This window comes from Oncorhynchus masou, chromosome 29 (genome assembly GCF_036934945.1).
Source record: "Oncorhynchus masou masou isolate Uvic2021 chromosome 29, UVic_Omas_1.1, whole genome shotgun sequence".
Classification (NCBI taxonomy): domain Eukaryota; kingdom Metazoa; phylum Chordata; class Actinopteri; order Salmoniformes; family Salmonidae; genus Oncorhynchus; species Oncorhynchus masou.
Genome location: NC_088240.1, coordinates 8537487 through 8561687, shown reverse-complemented (window position 1 = coordinate 8561687; position 24201 = coordinate 8537487). Strand labels below are relative to the sequence as shown.

At 42.8% G+C, this 24201-nt stretch overlaps 1 protein-coding gene across 1 annotated transcript in view; it reads right to left on the bottom strand.

Moving 5' to 3' along the window:
- Positions 1 to 23441, bottom strand: part of LOC135518951 (FERM and PDZ domain-containing protein 4-like) — a 93427-nt gene extending 69986 nt beyond the window's left edge. Inside the window, exon 1 of the mRNA XM_064943934.1 lies at positions 23266 to 23441. Within this exon, the coding sequence (XP_064800006.1) occupies positions 23266 to 23369 (104 nt within the window). The 5' untranslated portion in view covers positions 23370 to 23441. The remainder of the gene's footprint in view (positions 1 to 23265) is intronic.
- Between the last annotated feature and the right edge of the window lie 760 nt (positions 23442 to 24201).

The following is a 24201-nucleotide window of genomic DNA, read 5'->3' as shown; positions in this document are numbered from 1 at the left end:
AGCGGTACTGGAGCGCAAAGTCTAGGTTCAAGAGGCTTCTAAATAGCTTCTACCCCCAAGCCATAAGACTCCTGAACATCTAGTCAAATGGCTACCCAGACTATTAACATTGCCTCCCATTGCCCCCCCCTCCACACCACTGCCATTCTCTGTTGTCATCTATGCTTAGTCACTTTAATTAAAGCTTCCTACATGTACATACTACCTCAACTAACCGGTGCCCCTGCACATTGACTCTGTACCGGCACCCCCCTGTATATATTGCTATTTAAGCACTACACTGTAAGGTCTACACCTGTTGTATTCGGTGCATGTGATTAATACAATTAGATTTGAAATACACAGGATACAAAAATTCCATCCCAGTTAAACAATGGATATAAAAATGTAAAATACATTTTTCATACACATCTAAAATGTAAGAATAAACAAATCTGAGAACAGTAATATTTAACACACACATCAAGGTTCTCATAACCAATCTTTTCTGACAAAACAACACAAATGTACAAAAATTGGTGAACATAGCGTTTTGGATAAACTCATAAATGAATCATCCCTAGTACAAAGATAGGGAATATACAGAAAATCAATGACATAAATGTTTCGAATTTGCTTTTCATTTGTCATTCAATAGTCAATTTTTTCAGTGAATTCAGTGAATCTTCCTGAGGGAAGATTATCTAGATTCAGATCAAGAAAATGCAGAAATACCAACAGGCGCAAAATGTGACTGTCGGTCTGGAAAATGTATGAATCTTACTCAGAATTGTTATGACACATACATACAGACACATATTCCAGTTACCTTTCCTATCATTGTATTTTGTTGCCTATTTATAACTGCATAGCACTGTAGTCAAACCTCAGATGCTCGTAAAATGACTGGTATGTGCAGGTAATGCGTTGACAACCTTGGAGATATCAGATACATTATGGTTTGGCAACTCACCCGGATTCATGGAGGCTCAACACACTTCATTCGGAGTTGTCTTCTAGATGCTCACTATTCGGAGTTGTCTTCTAGATGCTCACTATTCGGAGTTGTCTTCTAGATGCTCACTATTTGGAGTTGTCTTCTAGATGCTCACTATTTGGAGTTGTCTTCTAGATGCTCACTATTCGGAGTTGTCTTCTAGATGCTCACTATTCGGAGTTGTCTTCTATATATATATCCCATTTAGCAGACGCTTTTGTCCAAAGCGACTTACAAGTCTTCGATGCTCACTGGGGCCACTACTTTTACACATGGGTGGCCCTATTAGCTAGATGCTCACTATTTGGAATCGAACCCACGACGCTTGGCGTTGCAAGCGCCTTGCTCTACCGACTGAGCCACACATTCGTAGTTGTCTTCTAGATGCTCACTATTCTGAGTTGTTTTCTAGATGCTCACTATTTGCTTAAGCTGAACATAACACGGGCAAAATGTCTGCCTCATATCACACTGTTGCAATCATTTGCTAAAGTTTTGCCCAGTTCAATCTGTAGACACAATAAGTTACAAATATACACTCAAAGTGTACTCGTAACAAATTACAAAATCTTTGTCATGATTTTACATGGTTGATTTACTCAGAAATATAACCTTAATCCTGTATAAATATCTAATATTACATTGAAAAATTCAACTATATAATTCATCAAAATGTGATTTTAGGGTTACAGTAAATGTCACTGCCAACCAATAATTCACGGGTATGTGCCTATGCTTTAAACCCCACCATAAAAAACTCCATTACATGTTGCAACTGAGTATGAATGTGTAGTGGCAGATTGAAAATTGACCACATATTCACATTCTGATAAAAGCACCTCATTAAGTTCAGACACATGGAGCACTTCACTTCAGTCAGTCTCTGTTGCTTTCACCCCCCCTCCTCCTCCCCCTTTCCATCCCACTTTTTCCTCTCTCTCTCTCTCTCTCTCTCTCTCTCTCTCTCTCTCTCTCTCTCTCCATCTCACATGAATCGCATGTGACAGCACTCAGACTAAGTCATCATAATAATAATTTTAACAGTATGTGCAGTTTCTACTAACATTACACAAGATTCCACTCTATATGACGCTTTTTAAATCCCCTGTTTTCTATGTGAATCACGCCTGTGGGTAAAAGATCCACCACCGTTTATTACACAAGTGGCATGGAAGCAGACAGGCGAATTAAACAACATCCGTTAGACTCACCCTGACAGCTTTGGCATCTTCACAAAGCTAAACACATCCATGTGCGCAGCAAACTGTGGTCTGTCCGTCCAAGGCTACAAATTGATCATCTACTTCAGGTAGCTGGCTCCATTGTCCCACTGTCTTTAGCGGTGGGGATAAATAATGCAGGGAGGAAAAAAAGCTGTAGCTTCCACAAGTCAGGTGGAGAGATTAGTCCTCTTGTCGGGGCTTCTGCACGGCTGAGTGATTGCTGTGTCCTCGCATCAGCGGCACAAATCCACAGCCTGTGGAAAAGGATCTGGCAGTGGCGCTTCCCTCGGCTACATCCTTCAAAGCATGCCTGGATCCGTTCGTTAAGCCACCTTCATTTAATTTCCATCGCAGTGGAATGATGTACAGGGGCCGCGCAGTAACAACCGCTTTGAAGAGACACGGCGCGAGGGAGAGGCGCACACACACAGAAAGAGAGAGAGGCAGACAGATAGAGTGAGGGGCGGGCAGGGAGAGAGGAAGAGAGAGAGAGATGGGATGTAGTGTGGCAGCTGGGGTTGTAGGGGGAAGCTGGGGTTGTATGGTGGAATCTGGGGTTGTTGGGGGAAGCTGGGGTTGTAGGGGGAAGCTGGGGTTGTTGGGGGAATCTAGGGTTGTAGGATGGAATCTGGAGTTGTAGGGTGGAATCTGGGGTTGTTGGGGGAAGCTGGGTTTGTTGGGGGAAGCTGGGGTTGTAGGGGGAAGCTGGGGTTGTTGGGTGGAAGCTGGGGTTGTTGGGGGGAAGCTGAGTTGTAGGGGGAATCTGGGGAGTTGTAGGGTGGAAGCTGGGGATGTAGGGTGGAATCTGGGGTTTGTCTGGGGGGGAAGCTGGGGTTTTGTATCTGGGGGGGAAGCTGGGGTTGTAGGGGGAATCTGGGTTTGTTGGGGGAAGCTGGGGTTGTAGGAGGAATCTGGGGTTGTAGGGGGAAGCTGAGTTTGTAGGGGGAATCTGGAGTTGTAGGGGGAAGCTGGGGTTGTAGGGGGAAGCTGGGGTTATAGGGACACAAATCACAGCTGATGGATGCAGCCGGCTCCCTCGCATTGCTCCTCTTCTCTAGAAAGGACAGTCTCATCAATTCCTCTCCTCTAGAAAGGACATTATCATCAATTCCTCTAGAAAGGACAGTCTCATCAATTCCTCTCCTCTGGAAAGGACATTATCATCAATTCCTCTAGAAAGGACAGTTTCATCAATTCCTCCTGTCCTCTAGAAAAGACAGTTTCATCAATTCCTCCTGTCCTCTAGAAAAGACAGTTTCATCAATTCCTCCTGTCCTCTAGAAAGGACAGTTTCATCAATTCCTCCTGTCCTCTAGAAAAGACAGTTTCATCAATTCCTCCTGTCCTCTAGAAAAGACAGTTTCATCAATTCCTCCTGTCCTCTAGAAAGGACAGTTTCATCAATTCCTCCTGTCCTCTAGAAAAGACAGTTTCATCAATTCCTCCTGTCCTCTAGAAAAGACAGTTTCATCAATTCCTCCTGTCCTCTAGAAAAGACAGTTTCATCAATTCCTCCTGTCCTCTAGAAAAGACAGTTTCAGCAATTCCTCCTGTCCTCTAGAAAGGACAGTTTCATCAATTCCTCCTGTCCTCTAGAAAGGACAGTTTCATCAATTCCTCCTGTCCTCTAGAAAGGACAGTATCATCAATTCCTCTAGAAAGGACAGTTTCATCAATTCCTCCTGTCCTCTAGAAAGGACATGCTCATCAAAACCTGACATCATGTGTCGTGTTTTCAGAATGAAAGGAGATAATGAAGGAGAATTCACAGCAGCAGTGTGGGTGTTGCTCAGCAGGGAGAGAGGAGGTGAAAGAGAGAGAGAGAGAGCGATGAACTAAACAATAAATGAGCACCAAGAACATAGAGGAGTAGAGGGACTAGAAGGGAAAGATAACCTGTCATTCTGCTCGGTGGCTGGACAGCCAAGGAATGACCATATGAGAGGACATGGCCATATGAGAGGACATAGCCATATGAGAGGGCATGGCCATATGAGAGGGCATGGCCATATGAGAGGATATAGCCATATGAGAGGATATAGCCATATGAGAGGATATAGCCGTATGAGAGGATATAGCCATATGAGAGGACATGGCCATATGAGAGGATATAGCCATATGAGAGGATATAGCCATATGAGAGGACATGGCCATATGAGAGGACATGGCCATATGAGAGGACATGGCCATATGAGAGGACATGGCCATATGAGAGGACATGGCCATATGAGAGGACATGGCCATATGAGAGGATATAGCCATATGAGAGGATATAGCCATATGAGAGGGCATGGCCATATGAGAGGGCATGGCCATATGAGAGGACATGGCCATATGAGAGGATATAGCCATATGAGAGGACATGGCCATATGAGAGGATATAGCCATATGAGAGGATATAGCCATATGAGAGGACATGGCCATATGAGAGGACATGGCCATATGAGAGGATATGGCCATATGAGAGGATATAGCCATATGAGAGGATATAGCCATATGAGAGGACATGGCCATATGAGAGGATATAGCCATATGAGAGGATATAGCCATATGAGAGGACATGGCCATATGAGAGGATATAGCCATATGAGAGGATATAGCCATATGAGAGGACATGGCCATATGAGAGGATATAGCCATATGAGAGGATATAGCCATATGAGAGGACATGGCCATATGAGAGGATATAGCCATATGAGAGGATATAGCCATATGAGAGGACATGGCCATATGAGAGGATATAGCCATATGAGAGGACATGGCCATATGAGAGGACATGGCCATATGAGAGGATATAGCCATATGAGAGGATGTAGCCATATGAGAGGACATGGCCATATGAGAGGATATAGCCATATGAGAGGATATGGCCATATGAGAGGACATGGCCATATGAGAGGATATAGCCATATGAGAGGATATAGCCATATGAGAGGACATGGCCATATGAGAGGACATGGCCATATGAGAGGATATAGCCATATGAGAGGATATAGCCATATGAGAGGACATGGCCATATGAGAGGATATAGCCATATGAGAGGATATAGCCATATGAGAGGACATGGCCATATGAGAGGATATAGCCATATGAGAGGATATAGCCATATGAGAGGACATAGCCATATGAGAGGACATGGCCATATGAGAGGATATAGCCATATGAGAGGATATGGCCATATGAGAGGACATGGCCATATGAGAGGACATGGCCATATGAGAGGACATAGCCATATGAGAGGATATAGCCATATGAGAGGATATAGCCATATGAGAGGACATGGCCATATGAGAGGACATGGCCATATGAGAGGATATAGCCATATGAGAGTATATAGCCATATGAGAGGACATGGCCATATGAGAGGATATAGCCATATGAGAGGATATAGCCATATGAGAGGACATGGCCATATGAGAGGATATAGCCATATGAGAGGATATAGCCATATGAGAGGACATGGTCATATGAGAGGATATAGCCATATGAGAGTATATAGCCATATGAGAGGACATGGCCATATGAGAGGATATAGCCATATGAGAGGATATAGCCATATGAGAGGACATGGCCATATGAGAGGATATAGCCATATGAGAGGATATAGCCATATGAGAGGATATAGCCATAGGAGAGGACATGGCCATATGAGAGGATATAGCCATATGAGAGGATATAGCCATATGAGAGTATATAGCCATATGAGAGGACATGGCCATATGAGAGGATATAGCCATATGAGAGGATATAGCCATATGAGAGGACATGGCCATATGAGAGGATATAGCCATATGAGAGGACATGGCCATATGAGAGGACACACTGACTGGTTAAGTGTGCCTTGAATTCTAAATAGATCACTAATGTGTTATCCATATGTGTTTATTATTACTTTTTTTAAAGTCTACTTAGTAAATATGTTATTTTTCTTGAACTGCACTGTCGGTTAAGGGCTTGTAAGTGTCACGACTCCTACCGAAGGTGGCTCCTCTTCCTGTTCGGGTGGCGCTCGGCGGTCGTCGTCACCGGCCTACTAGCGGCTACTGATCCTTTTTCCCCCTGTTCTGTTTATTAGTTGCACCGGGTGTTTAGTTTCGGATAATTGGCTGGGCTTTATTTACCAGCCGGCCCGCCTGCTGGTTGTGTGGGATTATTTTCAGAGTACGTGTGGTCACGTGTGTGTGTGTGTGTGTGTGTGTGTGTGTGTGTGTGTGTGTGTGTGTGTGTGTGTGTGTGTGTGTGTGTGTGTGTGTGTGTGTGTGTGTGTGTGTGTGTGTGTGTGTGTGTGTGTGTGTGTGTGTGTGTGTGTGTGTGTGTGTTATGTACTTGAGTGAAGACCCAAAAGCGGTTTTAACAGAAAACAGAGTTCTTTTAATGAAAAAACAGGAATGGCATAGATCCTCTTCCGACGTTGTCAATGGAACAAAAGAACGTTAGTAGAGTGCAGGATGCACCTACCAGGCAGACTCCGACAGGATAGGACAAGGTGGAAGCAAACGAGACGATAGCTTGCTTCTGGCATGAAAAACACAAACAAGAATCTGACACCGAAAGTAGCAGGAACAGAGAGAGAAATAGAGACCTAATCAGAGGGAAAAGAGGGAACAGGTGGGGAAAGGGTGAATGAGCTAGTTAGGGGAGATGTGGAACAGCTGGAGAAGGAGAGAAAGAGAAGGTAACCTAATAAGACCAGCAGAGAGAGACAGAGTGAAGAGAAAGGACAGGAACAGACATAATAAGACATGACAGTGTGTGTGTGTGTGTGTGTGTGTGTGTGTGTGTGTGTGTGTGTGTGTGTGTGTGTGCGTGCGTGCGTGCGTGGGTGTGTGCGTGCGTGCGCGTGCGTGCGTGTGTGTGTGTGTGTGTGTGTATTTTCGCTGGACTGTTTAAGTTCCCCGTGTTTGGGGCGTTGGTTTGGGTTGGCGTCGATTCACCGTTGTGGTGTAAATAAAGTAGCGCTTACCCTGAACTCTCTGCTTCCTGCGCCTGACTTCTTCCTCCACTACACCCCGGGCGTTACAGTAAGAAAGCATTTCACAGTCAATTCTACACTTGTTGTATTCGGCACATGTGGAAAATAAAGTTTGATTTGATTTCAGTCTGACCACTCGGGTCATGAGTCCTACATTGTAAACCCACTGAAATATTGAAATTTTTTGTACAGACCTCAGTCGTGTTACATAGCATTACCTGGTGCTATTCAGTGCAGCTAACCTATTAGGTGGAGGATAATACAATGAGGATGTGCGATTAATCAATGGTGCTCCTTCATTGCCATGAAACAGGTCGGCAGCGTGTCAACTGCATTCTTCAAGCAATGGAGTCGTTTTTCACTTGTTGAGTTTGAATCTTTTCCACGTTTCCTACAATACCAGTCAAAAGTTATGACACACCTACTCATTAAAGTGTTTTTCTTTATTTTTACTATTTTCTACATTGTAGAATAAGAGTGAAGACCTCAAAACTATGAAATAACACATGATGTAGTAACCAAAGAAGTGTTAAACAAATCAAAATATATTTTATAATTGAGATTCTTCAAAGTAGCCACCCTTTGCCTTGATGACAGCTTTGCACACTCTTGGAATTTTCTCAACCAGCTTCACCTGGAATGCTTTTCCAACAGTCTTGAAGGATTTCCCACATATGCTGAGCACTTGTTGGCTGCATTTCCTTCACTTTACGGTCCAACTCATCCCAAACCATCTCACTTGGATTGAGGTTGGATGATTGTGGAGGCCAGGTCATCTGATGCAGCACTCCATCACTGTCCTTCTTGGTCAAATAGCCCTTACACAACTTGGAGGTATGTTTTGGGTCATTGTTCTGTTGAAAAACCAATGATGGGATGGCGTTTCGCTGCAGAATACTGTGGTAGCCATGCTGGTTAAGTGTGCCTGGAATGCCTACAAGCCTACAATGTAGAAAATAGTAAAAATAAAGAAAAACCCTTGAATGAGTAGGTGTGTCCGAACCTTTGACTGGTACTGTATATTCCATGTGAAGGTTCCTATTTTCCATGTAAAGATTCCTATTTTCCATGTAAAGCCATTGCTTTCAAAAAAAAAATACATTTTCAGTATGGTCTACGGAATTCCTCATGTTGATGGATGTGAGGATATTAGCAAAGGAAACATATTGGAATGTAGCCTATGCAAACTTGGAACAGACTCAAAGTACCCCAGACAGCCCACTGTGCATTCTCACCCCAGTCAGCCCACTGTGCATTCTCACCCCAGTCAGCCCACTGTGCATTCTCACATGCAAATGATGGATCACCGAATGTCTATTTTCCAATTGAGGAAGAATCACCCCTCATTAATTACAGTCTACGCTACAGACTTGGCCCTTGTGTCAAATAGCACCTGGAAGCCCTTGATATCATTTGATCCACGGGGTTTAATAATACTACTTCATGTTGCCTCTGTCATGCTGATAAAATGACCTCTTCTCCTTGTTAATGACGGCTATCTGTGCAGTCTCTGTCTCTTTAAATGTGCCATCATACACACAATGCACTAAGAAGTAGCTAAAATAAATCCTAGTCTACTTATAATGTCTTGTATTAAACCAGCTATGTAGATGAAGGCACCAGCCACTACTACGGTCTTTCCTTAACCTTTACCAAATAATTACATTCTCATCTGACACATGGAAGATTGGCTATACACTGAGTGTACAAAAACATTAGGAGCACCTGCACTTTCCACAACATAGACAGACCCAGTGAATCCAGGTGAAAGCTATGATCCCTTATTCATGTCACTTGTTAAATCCAAGGGGAGGATTTTATATTTGGATTTATGGATTTTAAAGCCTTGAGACAAATGGATTGTGTATGTGTGCCATTCATAAGGTGAATGGTCAAGACAAAATATTGAATTGTCTTTAAACGGGGTATGGTAGTAGGTGCAAGGTGCACCGGTTTGAATGTGTCAAGAACTGCAAAGCTGCTGGATTTTTCATGCTCTACAGTTTCCTATGTAAATCAAGAATGGTCCACCACCCAAAGGACACAACTGTGGAGCACTTTCGACACCTTGTCGAGTCCATGCGGGTAAAAGAGGGTGCAAGAGGGCGCAACTCAATATTAGGAAAGTGTTCCTAATGTGTTGTACACTCAGTGTATGTCAGTTATAGCTATTGACATTAAAGCAGACCAGGAGGGCACGATACCCCTATTTACTCATATATCCAATTCAGTTGGGTTGGAGGAAAAGTTGCAACTAATATGTAGGCCTGACAGAATATTAATCTCTTCAATAATATTATCCCACACTGCAATGTTAAATATGATATTGGATGCTTAGGCCAAGACATTTAAAACAATGTTTTGCAATCGTTCCCCTGCAGACAACCATTCCATATTAAAATGCCACAGATTGTCAGTGTCTGGAGACTCAGAGTGCCTTTGCTAGGGGTGAGGCGTGCAATAAATAATGTTTGGTCATCATGACTCATGACTAGGCGGCTGTCGTTAATGTAAGGCAGAAATGTACTTGATCAGAAAACCCCATTACCCATGTAGAGCTTCCACATCACTAAGGACTTAACATGGACCACACACACACATACAGATGTGAAGAAGGCATGGCAACGCCTCTTCCCCCTCAAGAGGCTGGAAATATTTAGCATGGGCCCTCGGATACTCAAAAAGTTCTCCCGCTGCACCATCGAGAGCATCTTGACTGGCTGCATCACTGCTTGGTATGGCAAATGCACTGCCCTTGACCGCAAAGCACCACAAGGGTGGTGCGGATAGCCCAGTACATCACTAGGACCCAGTTGCCTTCCATTAAGGACATCTACATCCACAAGATTCTCAGACCCCTTGACTTTTTCCGCATGTTGTTACATTACAGCCTTATTCTAAAAATAAATAGTTTTTTCCCCTCATCAGTCTACACACAATACCCCATAATGACAAAACTAAAACTGATTTTTAGACATTTTAGCAAATGTAAAAAAGTAAAAACATAAATATTACATTTACATAAGTATTCAGACCCTTTACTCACCTTTGGCAACGATTACAGCCTTGAGTACTCTTGGGTATGACGCTACAAGCTTCTTCTCTGCAGATCCTCTCAAGCGCTGTCAAGTTGGAGAAGTGTCGCTGCACAGCTATGTTCGATCGGGTTCAAGTCCGGGCTCTGGCTGGGCCACTCAAGTACATTCAGACACTTGCCCGAAGCCACTCCTGCGTTGTCTTGGCTGTGTGCTTAGAGTTGTTATCCTGTTGGAAGGTGAACCTTCGCCCCATTCTGAGGTCCTGAGCACTCTGGAGCAGGTTTTCATTAAGGATCTCTCTGTACTTTGCTCCCTTCAGGATCAAGGGAAAGATGACTACTCTCCCAGTCCCTGCCGCTGAAAAACATACCCACAGCATGATGCTGCCACCACCATGCTTCACAGTAGAGATGGTGCCAGGTTTCCTCCAGAGGTGATGCTTGGCATTCACGCTTAAGACTTCAATCTTGGTTTCACCAGACCAGACAATCTTGTTTCTCATGGTCTGAGAGTCATTTAAGTGCCCTTTTGGCACTTAACTGAAGATTGGCTTCCCTCTGGCCACTCTACCATAAAGACCTGATTGGTGGAGTCCTCAGAGATGGTTGTCCTTCTGGAAGGTTCTCCCATCTCCACAGAGGAACTCTGGAGCATTCAGAGTGACCTTTGTGTTCTTGGTCACCTCCCAGACCAAGTCCCTTCTCTCCCGATTGCTCAGTTGGGCCAGCTAGGAAGAGTCTTGGTGGTTCCAAACTTTTTCCATTTAAGAATAATGGAGGCCACTATGATCTTGGGGACCTTCAATGTTCCTTGACACAATCCTGTCTCAGAGCTCTATGGACAATTCCTTCGACCTCATGGCTTGGTTTCTGCTCTGACATGTACTGTCAACTGTGGGATCTTATATAGACAGGTGTGTGCCTTTCCAAATCATGTCCAATCAATTGAATGTCCCACAACTGGACTCCAATCAAGTTGTAGAAACATCTCAAGGATGACTAATGGAAACAGCTCAATTTTGAGTCTCATAGCAAAGGGTCTGAATACTTATGTAAAAATAGGTTTTTCTGTTTTATAAATTTGCAAAAAATGTGTAACCTGTGTTCGCTTTGTCATTATGGAGTATTGTGATGTCATTGTGGAGTATTGTGATGTCATTATGGAGTATTGTGATGTCATTATGGAGTATTGTGATGTCATTATGGAGTATTGTGTGTATTTTGCTGAGATGTTTTATTGATTTAATCCATTTTAGAATAAGGCTGTAACTTAACAAAATGTGGAAACAGGCGAAGGAGTCTGGATACTTTCCGAATGCGCTATATACGAAGCGGTGTCAGAGGAAGGACCTAAAATTGCCTCCAGCCACCGAATTTATAGACTGTTCACTCTGCTACTATCCAGTAAACAGTACCGGAGCATCGGCTCTCGAACAAACAGCAAATCCATTCAGCATGCTATAAATTTGGGACCAAGTACTAAACTTTTGACTACTTTAATACACATAAATGAATTTGCCCTATTAATTTTGGTCTTCTAAAATGAAGGGTCTATGTACTAAATTGCTGTAATTTCAAAACAGTTCACCTAGTATGAATGAAAATACCCTCAAATTAAAGCTGTATAATATCAACGACAAGAAATTCCCCCTTGTGTTACTATTTAATTGCATTATAATTTTTAAATTCTGTATTGTTGGGAAAAACTGGTAAGTAAGCATTTCCCGGTAAAGTCTACATCTGTTGTATTCGGAGCTTGTGACAATTAAAATGATGATTTGATTTGAGACCTTGAGCCTCAGGAATCCTGACCCTCAAGACTTTAACTTCTAAAGCTCATCAGTAACCAGTAAGGAAATATCTCATTCTGCAGACGGTTGGTCAATAAAATAAGGAAAGCACAGCATCTCAACAGGCTCACAGACACAACAGTGTGAAATATAGAGGCATAACCATTTTAGGAATATATGGAGCAGATCATATTCAGGTCCCCCTTACAAAATAGTACAGTTAAACTGCAAAAGTTCTGCAGTAAAGAAAACTGTGATATTTCGGACGCAGCATTTGCAGCATACTGCAGTAATACTGCACTCTAACTGCAGTTATACTGCAAACTTTCTGCAGTAAAGAAAACTGTGATATTTCGGACACAGCATTTGCAGCATACTGCAGTAATACTGCACTCTAACTGCAGTTATACTGCAAACATTCTGCAGTAAAGAAAACTGTGATATTTCGGACGCAGCATTTGCAGCATACTGCAGCATACTGCAGTAATACTGTGCTTTACAATAAAACAAATCGTAAGGATCCAGATCAGATCAGTGAGTGGACCATGTCTGACAGCCTGCTTGATCTGCACACACTGTGTCCCATGGCTGTGGGAGAGAAGGAGAGACTCAGCGTATTCTGGGCCGTTTGTCCATTTGGGCCGCTGCCTGGCCCAAAGGCCAGCAGAGTGGCAGAGGATATTAAGGTCAGACAGGAGGACTTCTAGGGAGAGTGTGACCCAGGCCTCGAACCAATCAAAGCTTCCACCCTGATCCCTAACCTAGCTTCCTCTCTCCCTGAGCTCCTTTTAAAAAGAGCTGATTTCAGTCTTTGACGACACACTGGGATATTAAAAATCCACCCCTGATAAGCTAAATTCTGCAAGTCCAGAGTTTGGCTCAAGTTGCTCGCTAAGAAAGCTACAATAAGACCTATAAGCAGGAGGCTATGGAATAATCACATTGGGAATGTTAGCGTATAACAGTGATTTAAGAACAGCACATACTCACACTTATATAATCCCATTCAAGATATCAAAATGTTTCATTTGAGACCGATACTGCATCAGACTGTGAAGGAAAATAGTATTTGTACATGGTACTATGTATGTTCCTTGTTTAATGACAAACCGGGGCATAGGTCTAACACATTGTAATAAACAGATACTTCAGCTAGCAATATCATTGTGTGTAGTCATGCAAGGAATACCCCCAACAACAATGGGTTGCCTCAGTGCCTCAAGGGTAATGTAGTCTTAATGTAATTAACAAATGACAACATACAGTATCTCCCTTCGTTTAAAATAACCACTTTTCTCTGTAACTAAACATGGCACATATCAAATCTCATGCTAGAGTGCTTACTGAAGCCGTTGGACAGTGTTCTAAATAATATAATAATAATATATCCCATTTAGCAGACGCTTTTGTCCAAAGCGACTTACAAATGCTTTGTTCATTACTGGAAGCATTTCACACTTCAGGGTTGTAATCCGGAAGCTTCTCAGTCATTTGAGTGACTGGCTGAAGCCTTAGATCTACTAGGTTTCATCTGAGTTGTTGTGACCCATGCTCCCCTTGAATCGCGGAGGACTGAGGGGAAACTTGTCTCTGCACACACCCTTGCTGTACATGATCTTCAGTAGGGCCGGGAAGATTCCAGTATCACGATACTGGTTACTGTCATGGCAAGGAAACAAAACACAAAGCGGATTTAACTTCTTTAGTACAACAGCCCTAACTTTGTAAGCAAATATCATTATGTTGTCATCCAGAGTCTCATGTATATATTTCCCAAGCTATAGGACACACTTCTTTAAATACAGCAGGTGTTTAAAGGACCAAGGAGTTTGGTTCTCTTCGTGTTTTCATTTTTTGCAAAAAATATTGCGACACTGGTATCATCCAGGCCCTAATCTCCAGGTTTCAGTTTGGGCAAGTGTCTTGCGCTTTTGTCTCATAGTTCTTTTTGTTTCTCTTCATGTTTCTCCTTTGCAAGTTTGACTTTGCGATCACCTCTGGGTGTTCGCAAGTCCTCATGAATGGGGACTGATCATCAGACTTTTTAGGAAATCCTTCTTTCCATCGTGTGCTTTTCACTCTCTTACTCTAAGCCATTGGACCTTTGGGTAAATGGGGCGAGAGGTGTTGTGAATCTCCAGTCGTTGGTGAAAAATTGGAATTCAGAACTGGAGAACTGCTGGCAATTGTTGGAGTGCAACCCCATGTCTTGCGAAACAGTTTTCAGGTAGGTCAATACAGCTTGGAGGTAGTTGGCAGTGTTGCTACCTCTGGGTAGGTTGATTAGTAGTCGGTAACAAAAATGTAGGGTTGGAGGATGTCAACGTTTGTCCTATCGTGATTAAATACCCACAACACATTGTGATATATACAGTACGATGGTATTGCCCACTATTCCCACCCCGCTCTGGATGTTCCTGTCAAGGTTCTCTTTTTATTCACTTATTTTCTCGCTAAAAAGGACCTCTAGCGCAAGCTCACCTGCTACAGGAAAGACAAGCGGCATCATGACACATCCAATAATCCTGGATTCTCCTTGGACAGTTGTTTTTCTGTGCAGGCTATCCGTTCAGTATTGTTTCTTTCAACTATGTCATTGTTTTGTCAGCTGCTGTCTCTCTCTGCTCCATTCTCTCAGCAGACACAGGAAGTGAAGGCTTGTCCGTAGACTTATTGATAAAGCCTTTTGCACGGGTAGGTGCTCGCCAGGAGTTCTTTCTCTGCCTACCTTGTTTCTGCTCCTGTCATGGTTCTGGATTCGATGGATGCTCCTGTCATGGTTCTGGATTCGCTGGATGCTCCTGTCATGGTTCTGGATTTGCTGGATGCTCCTGTCAGGGTACGGAATGCTCCTGTCATGGTTCGGAATGCTCCTGTCATGGTTCGGAATGCTCCTGTCATGGTTCGGAATGCTCCTGTCATGGTTCGGAATGCTCCTGTCATGGTTCGGAATGCTCCTGTCATGGTTCGGAATGCTCCTGTCATGGTTCGGAATGCTCCTGTCATGGTTCCGGATTTCCTGGATGCTCCTGTCAATGCCCTGGATGCTCCTGTCAAGACTCTGGATGTATAAGCGATGGGTTGCCAGGTATCGACATGCTGTTGCAGAAGAACTGCTTCCAGGCCAAACTGTGACGCGTCTGCGGAAATCCTTGTGCTTTTATCTGTATTGTAGAACCTGAGCAATAGCTCTTCTGTGATTGTCTTTTTCAGGTTTGTGAAGTAGTTTGTTTGCTCATGGTACCATTTCCATTTGCTATTCTGTTCCAGAAGACATATGAGTGGTGACAGTTGAGTTATGAACTTTGCATGGTAGGTGATCATGCGTCTCACGTCGTCCTTGTTTTGCGGGCGCTCCTTGTTGTTTATGGCTGATGTTTTCCTCAGATCTTTCTGGTTAAGGCTGTTGCCTTATTGCCACCACACAGGAAGTCATAAGTCAAGGCCGGTGTAAAATTCCACATGACTGTTGAGTCACGGTATTCTCCTCTTATGCACTCTGGACATGCGTTGGTAGTGCCTAGCTCGCTAACGACCATCAGGTCGCTAATGGCCTGGAACACAGCACTCTATTGTCCCTCTAACCACTCTGACATCAATGCACATCTAATCGAAAATCACGTCACACAGTTATCATCAAAACAGTATCATGCTTTTAAAACTCACCTCACTGTGATGATCAATTTGAAGAGAGAAGTTCAACTACAGGTTGAGACTGAGTGGAAAACATGGTTGTTGTGGATGTTGTTTCAAAGCCTAACTTAACTAAATGGACAGCTGTTTCTAAGGTGATGATTCATTCAGAACACCCATACTACTGTAGCTTGTGCATACACACAGGCCACAATATGAGCCCAAGCCCACCCAAAAATGGTTTATTAAAATAATGATTGTGCCATTAAACAATACCACGGCAAACTCGCATTTGCCTTTGTTTAGTTTCAGGTTGACTTTCCGTGTCAGGTCCAGCACTTGTCTCACTCTCGCGTCATGTTCTTCTTTTGTGGACCCCCGGACGATGATGTCGTCCATCATGGGTTCTACTGGAATGTGCCCAAAGATCATGTGGATTGCTTTGTGGCAGACCTCTGGCACTGAGGGAATCCCGTATGGTAGATGAAGAAATCTGTATCTGCCCTCAGGTGTGTGGTAGGTGCATAGGCTTGAACTTGTGTCATCTATCTTAATTTGCCAGAATCTTGATGAGGCGTCAAGCTTACTGGACCACTTTGCTGGTTGCCAACTTCTCTAAGGTCTAGACATATTCTGAGAATGCTGCTCTTTTTCACCACAATTACCAGTGAGTTTATCCAATCTGTGGGTTCATCCATTTTTTGTGATGATGACCAACTTTTTCCAGGCGTCTGAATTCCTCCTTGAGCTTTTTCCTCAGTGCGAATAGAACTTTTCTGCACAACTGGAGTAATTTTGTCATCAGTACATATTTTGTGTTCTCAAACAAATCCTTGTAGTCGGTCAGTAGTGGTTATTTTTTTCGTTCTGTGATGTCACTACAAACACTCTTTCCACCAGATTGAGCTTTTCACATGCACTGATTCTGATAGGCTGTACAGTCTTTTCCACGATCAGAAGCTGTGTTTTGAACTGTTTTCCCTTGTGCTTTTCCCTTGTGCTGTACAGTTATTATGCCACTTCCTGTGCCTGGTACGTTCTCTCCGGTATACTCCTAAAATTATGACATGAGCTCAGTCACTGACAAGTTTGCCTTGTCTGGCTGGAAGCTATTGTAAATATCCAATGCATCCACTCCAATAACATGCAAAATAATTACATTTTTAAATTTGTCATCATCCCCTACTCCACGAGGTAGATATTGAATCTCTGCTTGAAACGTTTCCATGGATCAAAAAAACAGTTGGTATCCGGTGCGACCACCATTTGCCTCATTCAGCGCGACATCTCCGCATAGAGTTGATCCCGCTGTTGATTGTAGCCTGTGGAGTGTTGTGAAGTTGCTGGATAATGTCGCGAACTAGAACATGCTGTCGTAAAACGTCGGTCCAGAGCATCCCAAACATGCTCAATGGGTGACATGTCTGGTGAGTATGCAGGCCATGAAATAACTGGGTCATTTTTAACTTCCAGGAATTGTGTACAGATCCTTGCGACATGGGGCCGTGCATTATCATGCTGAAACATGAGGTGGTGGCGGTGGATCAATGGAACGACAATAGGCCTCAGGATCTCATCACGGTATCTTTGTGCATTCAAATTGCCATTGATAAAATGCAATTCTGTTTGTTGTCTGTATCTTATACACGCCCATACCATAACCCTATCACCACCATTGGGCACTCTGTCCACAACGTTGACATCAGCAAACCGCTTGCCCACAGGACATCTGACTGGTATACTTGAAACCGGGATTTATCCGTGAAGAGCACACTTCTTCAGTGTGTAAGTGGCCATCGAAGGTGAGAATTTGCCCACTGAAGTCGGTTACAATGCCGAACTGCAGTCAGGTTAAGACCCTGGTGAGGATGATGAGCACGCAGATGATCTTCCCTGAGACTGTTTCTGACAGTTTGTGTCGAAAGTTTTGTTTGTGCAAACCTACTGTTTCATCAGCTGTCCGGTTGACTGGTCTCAGACGATCCTGCAGGTGAAAAAGCAAGATGTGGAGGTCCTGGGCTGGCATGATTACACGTGGTCTGCGGATGTGAGACCGGTTGGACGTACTGACAAATTCTCTAAAACGAAGTTGGAGGTAGTTTATGGTAGAGAAATTAACATGAAATGATCTGGCAACAGCTCTGGTGGACGTTCCTGAAGTCAGCATACCAATTGCATACTCCCTCAAAACCTGAGACATCAGTTGCATTGTGTTGTGACAAAACTGAACATTTAAGTGGCCTTTTATTGTCCCCAGCACAAGGCGCACCTGTGTATTGATCATGCTGTTTAATCAGCTTCTTGATTTACCACCCCTGTCAGGTGGATGGACTATTTTGGCAAAGGAGAAATGCTCACTAACAGGGATGTGCACAAATTTGTTTACAAAATTTGAGAGAAATAAGCCTTTTGTGCGTATGGGATCTTTTATTTCAGATTATGCAACATGGAACCAACACTTTACATGTTGTGTTTACATTTTTGTACAGTACAGAAACAATTCCCTACGCAGGCTCAGGGGTCTGGGAAGGTGGAACATCGTCATTCAGTATTCGGCTGTTCATTTCCGCAGAAACAAACGCCAAAACGCTTTTGTTGTGGGGAAGGAACATTTCTGGGATCTTTTATTAGTGCTCATGAAACGTGGGACCAAACATTTTACATGTTGCATTATATGATTTTGTATTTTTTTATGAACAGATACTTCAGCTAGCAATATGACTGAGTAGCCGTGTAACATTGTCTTACATCATATCTCACAAAGGGTCATGGGATAGATCAAAAGTAACGGCCTGCCATAAACATTTGAAAATATTACCTAGGTGATGTTGTAGGTTGAACCCAATTTCTGCCTCAAAACTGTCTGAATTAATCTAAGCTAAAACAATACATACAGTACCAGTCAAAGGTTTGGACACACCTACTCATCCAAGGGTTTTTCTTTATTTTTATTCTTTGTACAATTTTCTACATTGTAGTGTAATAGTGAAGACATCAAAACTATGAAATAACCAAAAAACAGGGTAAAAATATATTTTATATTTGAGATTCTTCAAAGTAGCCACCCTTTGCCCTGATGACAGCTTTGCCTGCTCTTGGCATTCTGTCAAACAGCTTCACCTGGAAGGCTTTTCCTACAGTCTTAAAGGAGTTCCCACATGCTGAGCACTTGTTGGCTGCTTTTCCTTCACTCTGCAGTCCAACGCATCCCAAACCATTTCAATTGGATTGAGGTCGGGTGATTGTGGAGGCCAGGTCATCTGATGCAGCCCTCCATCACTTTAATTATTGGTAAAATAGCCCTTGCACAGCCTGGCGGTGTCATTGTCCTGTTGAAAAATAAATTATAGTCCCACTAAGCGCAAACAAGATGGATGGTGTTTCGCTGCAGAATGATGTGGTAGCCATGCTTGTTAAGTGTGCCATGAATTCTAAATAAATCACTGTCAGTGTCACCAGCAAAGCACCCCCACACCATCACACCTCCTCCTCCGTGCTTCACGTAGTAATCACACTGCAGAGATCATCCATTCACCTACTCTGCGTCTCACAAAGACAGTTAGAAAATGTGAAATTTGGTCTCATCAGACTCATTCCACCAATCTGATGCTCGTGTTTCTTGGCCAAATCAATTATCTTCTTCTTATTGGTGTCTTTTAGTAGTGGTTTCTTTGCAGCAATTGCACCATGAAGGCCTGATTCACGCAGTCTCTTCTGAACAGTTGATGTTGAGATGTGTCTGTTACTTGAACTCTGTGAAGCATTTATTTGGGCTGCATTCTGATGACTCTAATGAACTTATCCTTTTCCTTTACTGTTGCGGTCCTCATGAGAGCCAGCTTCATCATAGCGCTTAATGGTTTTTGTAACTGCACTTGATGAAGTTCTTGAAATTTTCCAGATTGACTGACCTTCATGTAATGATGGAGTGTCGTTTCACTTTGCTTATTTGAGCTGTTCTTACCAAATAGGACTATCTTCTGTATACCACCCCTACCTTGTCACAACACAACTGATTGACTCAAACACATTAAGAAGGAAGAGAAATTCCACAAATTAACTTTTAAGAAGGCACATCTGTTAATTGAAAATGCATTCCAGGTGACTAACTCATGAAGCTGGTTAAGAGAATACCAAAAGTGTTTTAAAGCTGTCATCAAGGCAAAGTGTGGATATTCTGAAGAATCTCAAATATAAAATATGTTTTGATTTGTATCATGGTTACTACATGATTCCATATGTGTTATTTCATGGTTTTGATGTCTTCCCTATTATTCTACAATTTAGAAAATATATATATATTTTTTTAAACCCCTTGAATGAGTAGGCCTGTTCAAACTTTTGACTGGTACTGTATGTCAGTAATGTTCATGTTTTTGGGGTGAGGAAGTCTTAATCGCCCCATTTTACATCTACCTAAGAATTATTGTGCACCAATTAGCAGTTTTGCTGAAGTTTGACTATGGGCACAAAAGCTACCATTAATTTGTCCAACATCAACGTTGGTTTGCTAACATTAGCTGTGCCAGTCCACTGAAATCATCTTTGACTCGAACAACACTGCTAATTTATGCTAATTATGAGGTTAATGATGCAGCTGTTGTTCTGCCATGAGTAATTGCAGCAGCCTCCCGACGATACGATCGTGGAGAAACATGCTGATCTACAGCGGTTTACAGCGCAGTGGTTTAAGGCACTGCATCTCAGTGCAAGTGACGTCACAACAGTCCCTGGTTCGAATCCAGGCTGTATCACATCCGGCCGTGATTGGGAGTCCCTTAGGGCGGCGCACAATTTGCCCAGAGTCGTCTAGGTTTGGCCAGGGTATGCCGTCATTGTAAATAATAATTTGTTTTTAACTGACTTGCCGAGTTAAATAAAGGTTAAATAAAAAGAAATTAAAATAAAATCGACTGAGTGATTTCTGATAACAGTCGTTATCTTATAACTCTGTTATGTTATAACCTTATCCTAAATCGTTTTTCCCCCATCATACATCTACACACAATATCCCATAATGACAAAGCTAAAACTGTTTTTTAGAAATATTTGCAAATTTATAACAAATCTAAAACTTAAATATTACATAGATATTCAGACCCTTCCCTCAGTACTTTGTTGAAGGACCCGTGGCTGTGTGCTTAGGGTCATTGTCCTGTTGGAAGGTCAACACAGTCTGAGATCCTGAGCACTCTGGATCAGGTTTTCACTAAGGATCTCTCTGTACCTTGCTCCGTTCATCTATCCCTGAAAAACATCCCCACAGCATGATGCTGCCACCACCATGCTTCACCGTAGGGATGGTGCCAGGTTTCCTCCAGACATGACACTTGGCATTCCTTCCAAGAGTTCAATCTTGGTTTCACCAGACCCAGAGAATCTTGTTTCTGACGGTCTGAGAGTTTTTAGGTGCCTCTTGGCAAACTCCAAGCGGGCTGTCATGTGCCTTTTACTGAGGAGTGGCTTCTGTCTGGCTACTCTACCAGAAAGGTGGAGTGCTGCAGAGATGGTTGTCCTTCTGGAAGGTTCTCCAATCTCCACAAAGGAACTCTGGACCTTTTTCAGAGTGACCATCATGTTCTTGGTCACCTCCCTGACCAAGGCCTCCGATTGCTCAGTTTGGCCGGGCGGTCAGCTCTCGGAAGAGTCCTGGTGATTTCAAACTTCAGAATGATGGAGGCCACTGTGTTCTCGAGGACCTTCAATGCTGCAGAAATGTTATGGTACTCTTCCCAAGATCTGTGCCTCGATACAATTCTGTCAATTCCTTCTACCTCATGACTTGGTTTTTGCTCTGACATGCACTGTCAACTGTGGGACCTCATATAGACAGGTTTGTGCCTTTCCAAATCATGTCCAATCAATTGAATTTACCACAGGTGGACACCAATCAAGAAACATCTCAAGGATGATCAAGGCTCTAGATGCTCTAGATGCTCCTGGCAAGGCTCTGGACGCTCTAGATGCTCCTGGCAAGGCTCTGTGTGCTTCGATCAAGGCTCTGGATGTAAATCTCTCGGCATGTCCAGTCCACTCATTATCTCAACCAATCATGGGTAGCGGGAAGGTTTCTCACTTTTTCTGTGGCTTAAACAACTAGGCTCATAATTGAACCATTTTATTCATATTTACAGATGGCATACAAGTTTGTTTTAAGGCACATGAAAGTTCACATGTTCGAGAAGGCATTTCTGCCCCCCAAAAAACATTTTGATTTTACGTTCAAAATGTCTCTCTTTTGAAGTAGTGATCCGCGACATATACCTAGTTTCCTGAAATTAGTCACAAACCAGTGCTGTAACTTAGCCACAACAGTACTGTGACCTAGCCACAACAGTACTGTGACCTAGCCACAACAGTGCTGTGACCTAGCAACAACAGTGCTGTAACTTAGCCACAACAGCTCTGTAACTTAGCCACAACAGTGCTGTGACCTAGCAACAACAGTGCTGTAACTTAGCAACAACAGTGTTGTAACTTAGCCACAACAGTGATGTGACCTAGCCACAACAGTGCTGTGACCTAGCAACAACAGTGCTGTAACCTAGCCACATTGGTGGCAAACTAGCTGCACTTTGTTTTGTTTTTCGTTTTTTTAATTGACATTTATTTTATATATATCCATAAAAATGATGCCAAGTGATTAATGATTTCGACTGGCTGAGAAACGCTACCTGCCTCTGTCTCGTCCTGACACGTTCATTACTATGGGACAGCTAACTATTGAAACAATGTTGCAAATGTCAGAGAGTCAGACAGCAAGGTTTATACAAATTTCTGCTGTTGAAAACTAAATGCTAGTCTAAAATAAATGTGAGATAATGTTTAGATGCTTTCTATAGTGGAGATCAAGTTCATAAATTGCCTGGCTGGGCTGATGAGACAGTGGATTGCGCAGTCAGATGGAGCAGAGTAAATTGGCATTTTAACGTCATAGATTTAGCCAGTGGTAATGCGGTTTTAACAAATCAGCATTCAGGATTAGAATCACCCGTTGTGTAAAGCATGTTTGGACTTAGGAGGTTCCATCTGTCAATGCAACCATTTACATAACATCAATGGAAAGTATAATCATCACATGGCCAATTACTGTGACATCACCGACACCCACCCAGTATCCATACTCAACATCCTCTAGAGCAGGGGTTCCCAAACTCGGTCCTGGGGCCCACCTTGGGTGCACAGCTGATTCAAATAACCAACTCGTCATCAAGCATTGAGGATTTGAGCTGTGTAATGCTAGGGCAAAAATCTCAGGGGAATCTCACAGGACCGAGTTTGGGAACCCCTGCCTTAGAGACTAATCCAATCAAATAAAGAGGGGAATGACACGGTACACAATATAAATCTTGATCTCAGTTGGTTTGATAAATGTTGTTATTTTTTAGACTTATAATTTTATAAAATGAATCCACAATCCTAAATCTAATCCTAAACAATTGTCTATTAATTCATCACTAACACAGATGTTAAAAGTTGAAAATGTTGCAGTTTTTTTAGTGTAATCAAATCATATTAAGATAGTCAGAATATGGAGCTAACACAGTGAAATCATCATAGAGTTGGTCATTGAGGATGCATCAAAGTACAATACTGAACTGCACATGTATTAGGACTGGAAATCTCTACTCACTGAATGACCGTGAAGACTCCAAGTTCATTGTCATCTGGGTCCATAGGTAATGACAGGCCTTGACACAGTCCTCGTTTTCCTCTCCTCTCCTTCCGTCTCTCCATACCGATCCTTTTCACCTGCTCTGCTCCTTCACTTCTCTCTCCAGAGTTTGTCTGTTCCACGCTCTAGCAGGATTTACCATAGGCGACTGACTGAGCTAACCGGCCTGCCTGAACCAGCTGTTTTCACATACTGTGGTCCTGTCCCAGTCAGGGAGAGAGAGAGGTGCCCTCAGGGCAGGGACCCAGCTTGTCTCTTCTGCCTCAGTAATAAAATAACATCACATTCCGGGCCAGTGCGTCAGAAAGCAAAGAGGGATCAATGGTGAACAGCTGGAAACCAATGGGTGGATGTGCTGGTGCACTTCTGATCCTTCACTAAGGAAAATGCACAAATACAATTATTTTTCTAAATGATTTTATAAACAAAAAGCATGTCTGTCTTTCTATAGAGTTATTGTCTATTTAGTATTCCATTAATGAATAACGTCTGTTGTATTATCAGGTGTTCAGATTATGGGATTGTCAGGGCAGCATGCCCCCTTAAAGCTGCAGCATTACAGCATTATGACAGCATTATAATAGTTCATGCTGGGTTATGCTGAGCAGATGCTCTCATGACTGAATGGCATATGCAGTCCTCCATTAGTTATGAAGTGAAGCAGTCCTCCATTAGTTATGAAGTGAAGCAGCTCTCCATTAGTTATTAAGTAAATTCATTCTCCATTAGTTATGAAGTGAAGCAGTTCTCCATTAGAAGAAGCCTGTGTTATGAAGTGAAGCAGTTCTCCATTAGTTATGAAGTGAAGCAGTCCTCCATTAGTTATGAAGTGAAGCAGTTCTCCATTAGAAGAAGCCTGTGTTATGAAGTGAAGCAGTTCTCCATTAGTTATGA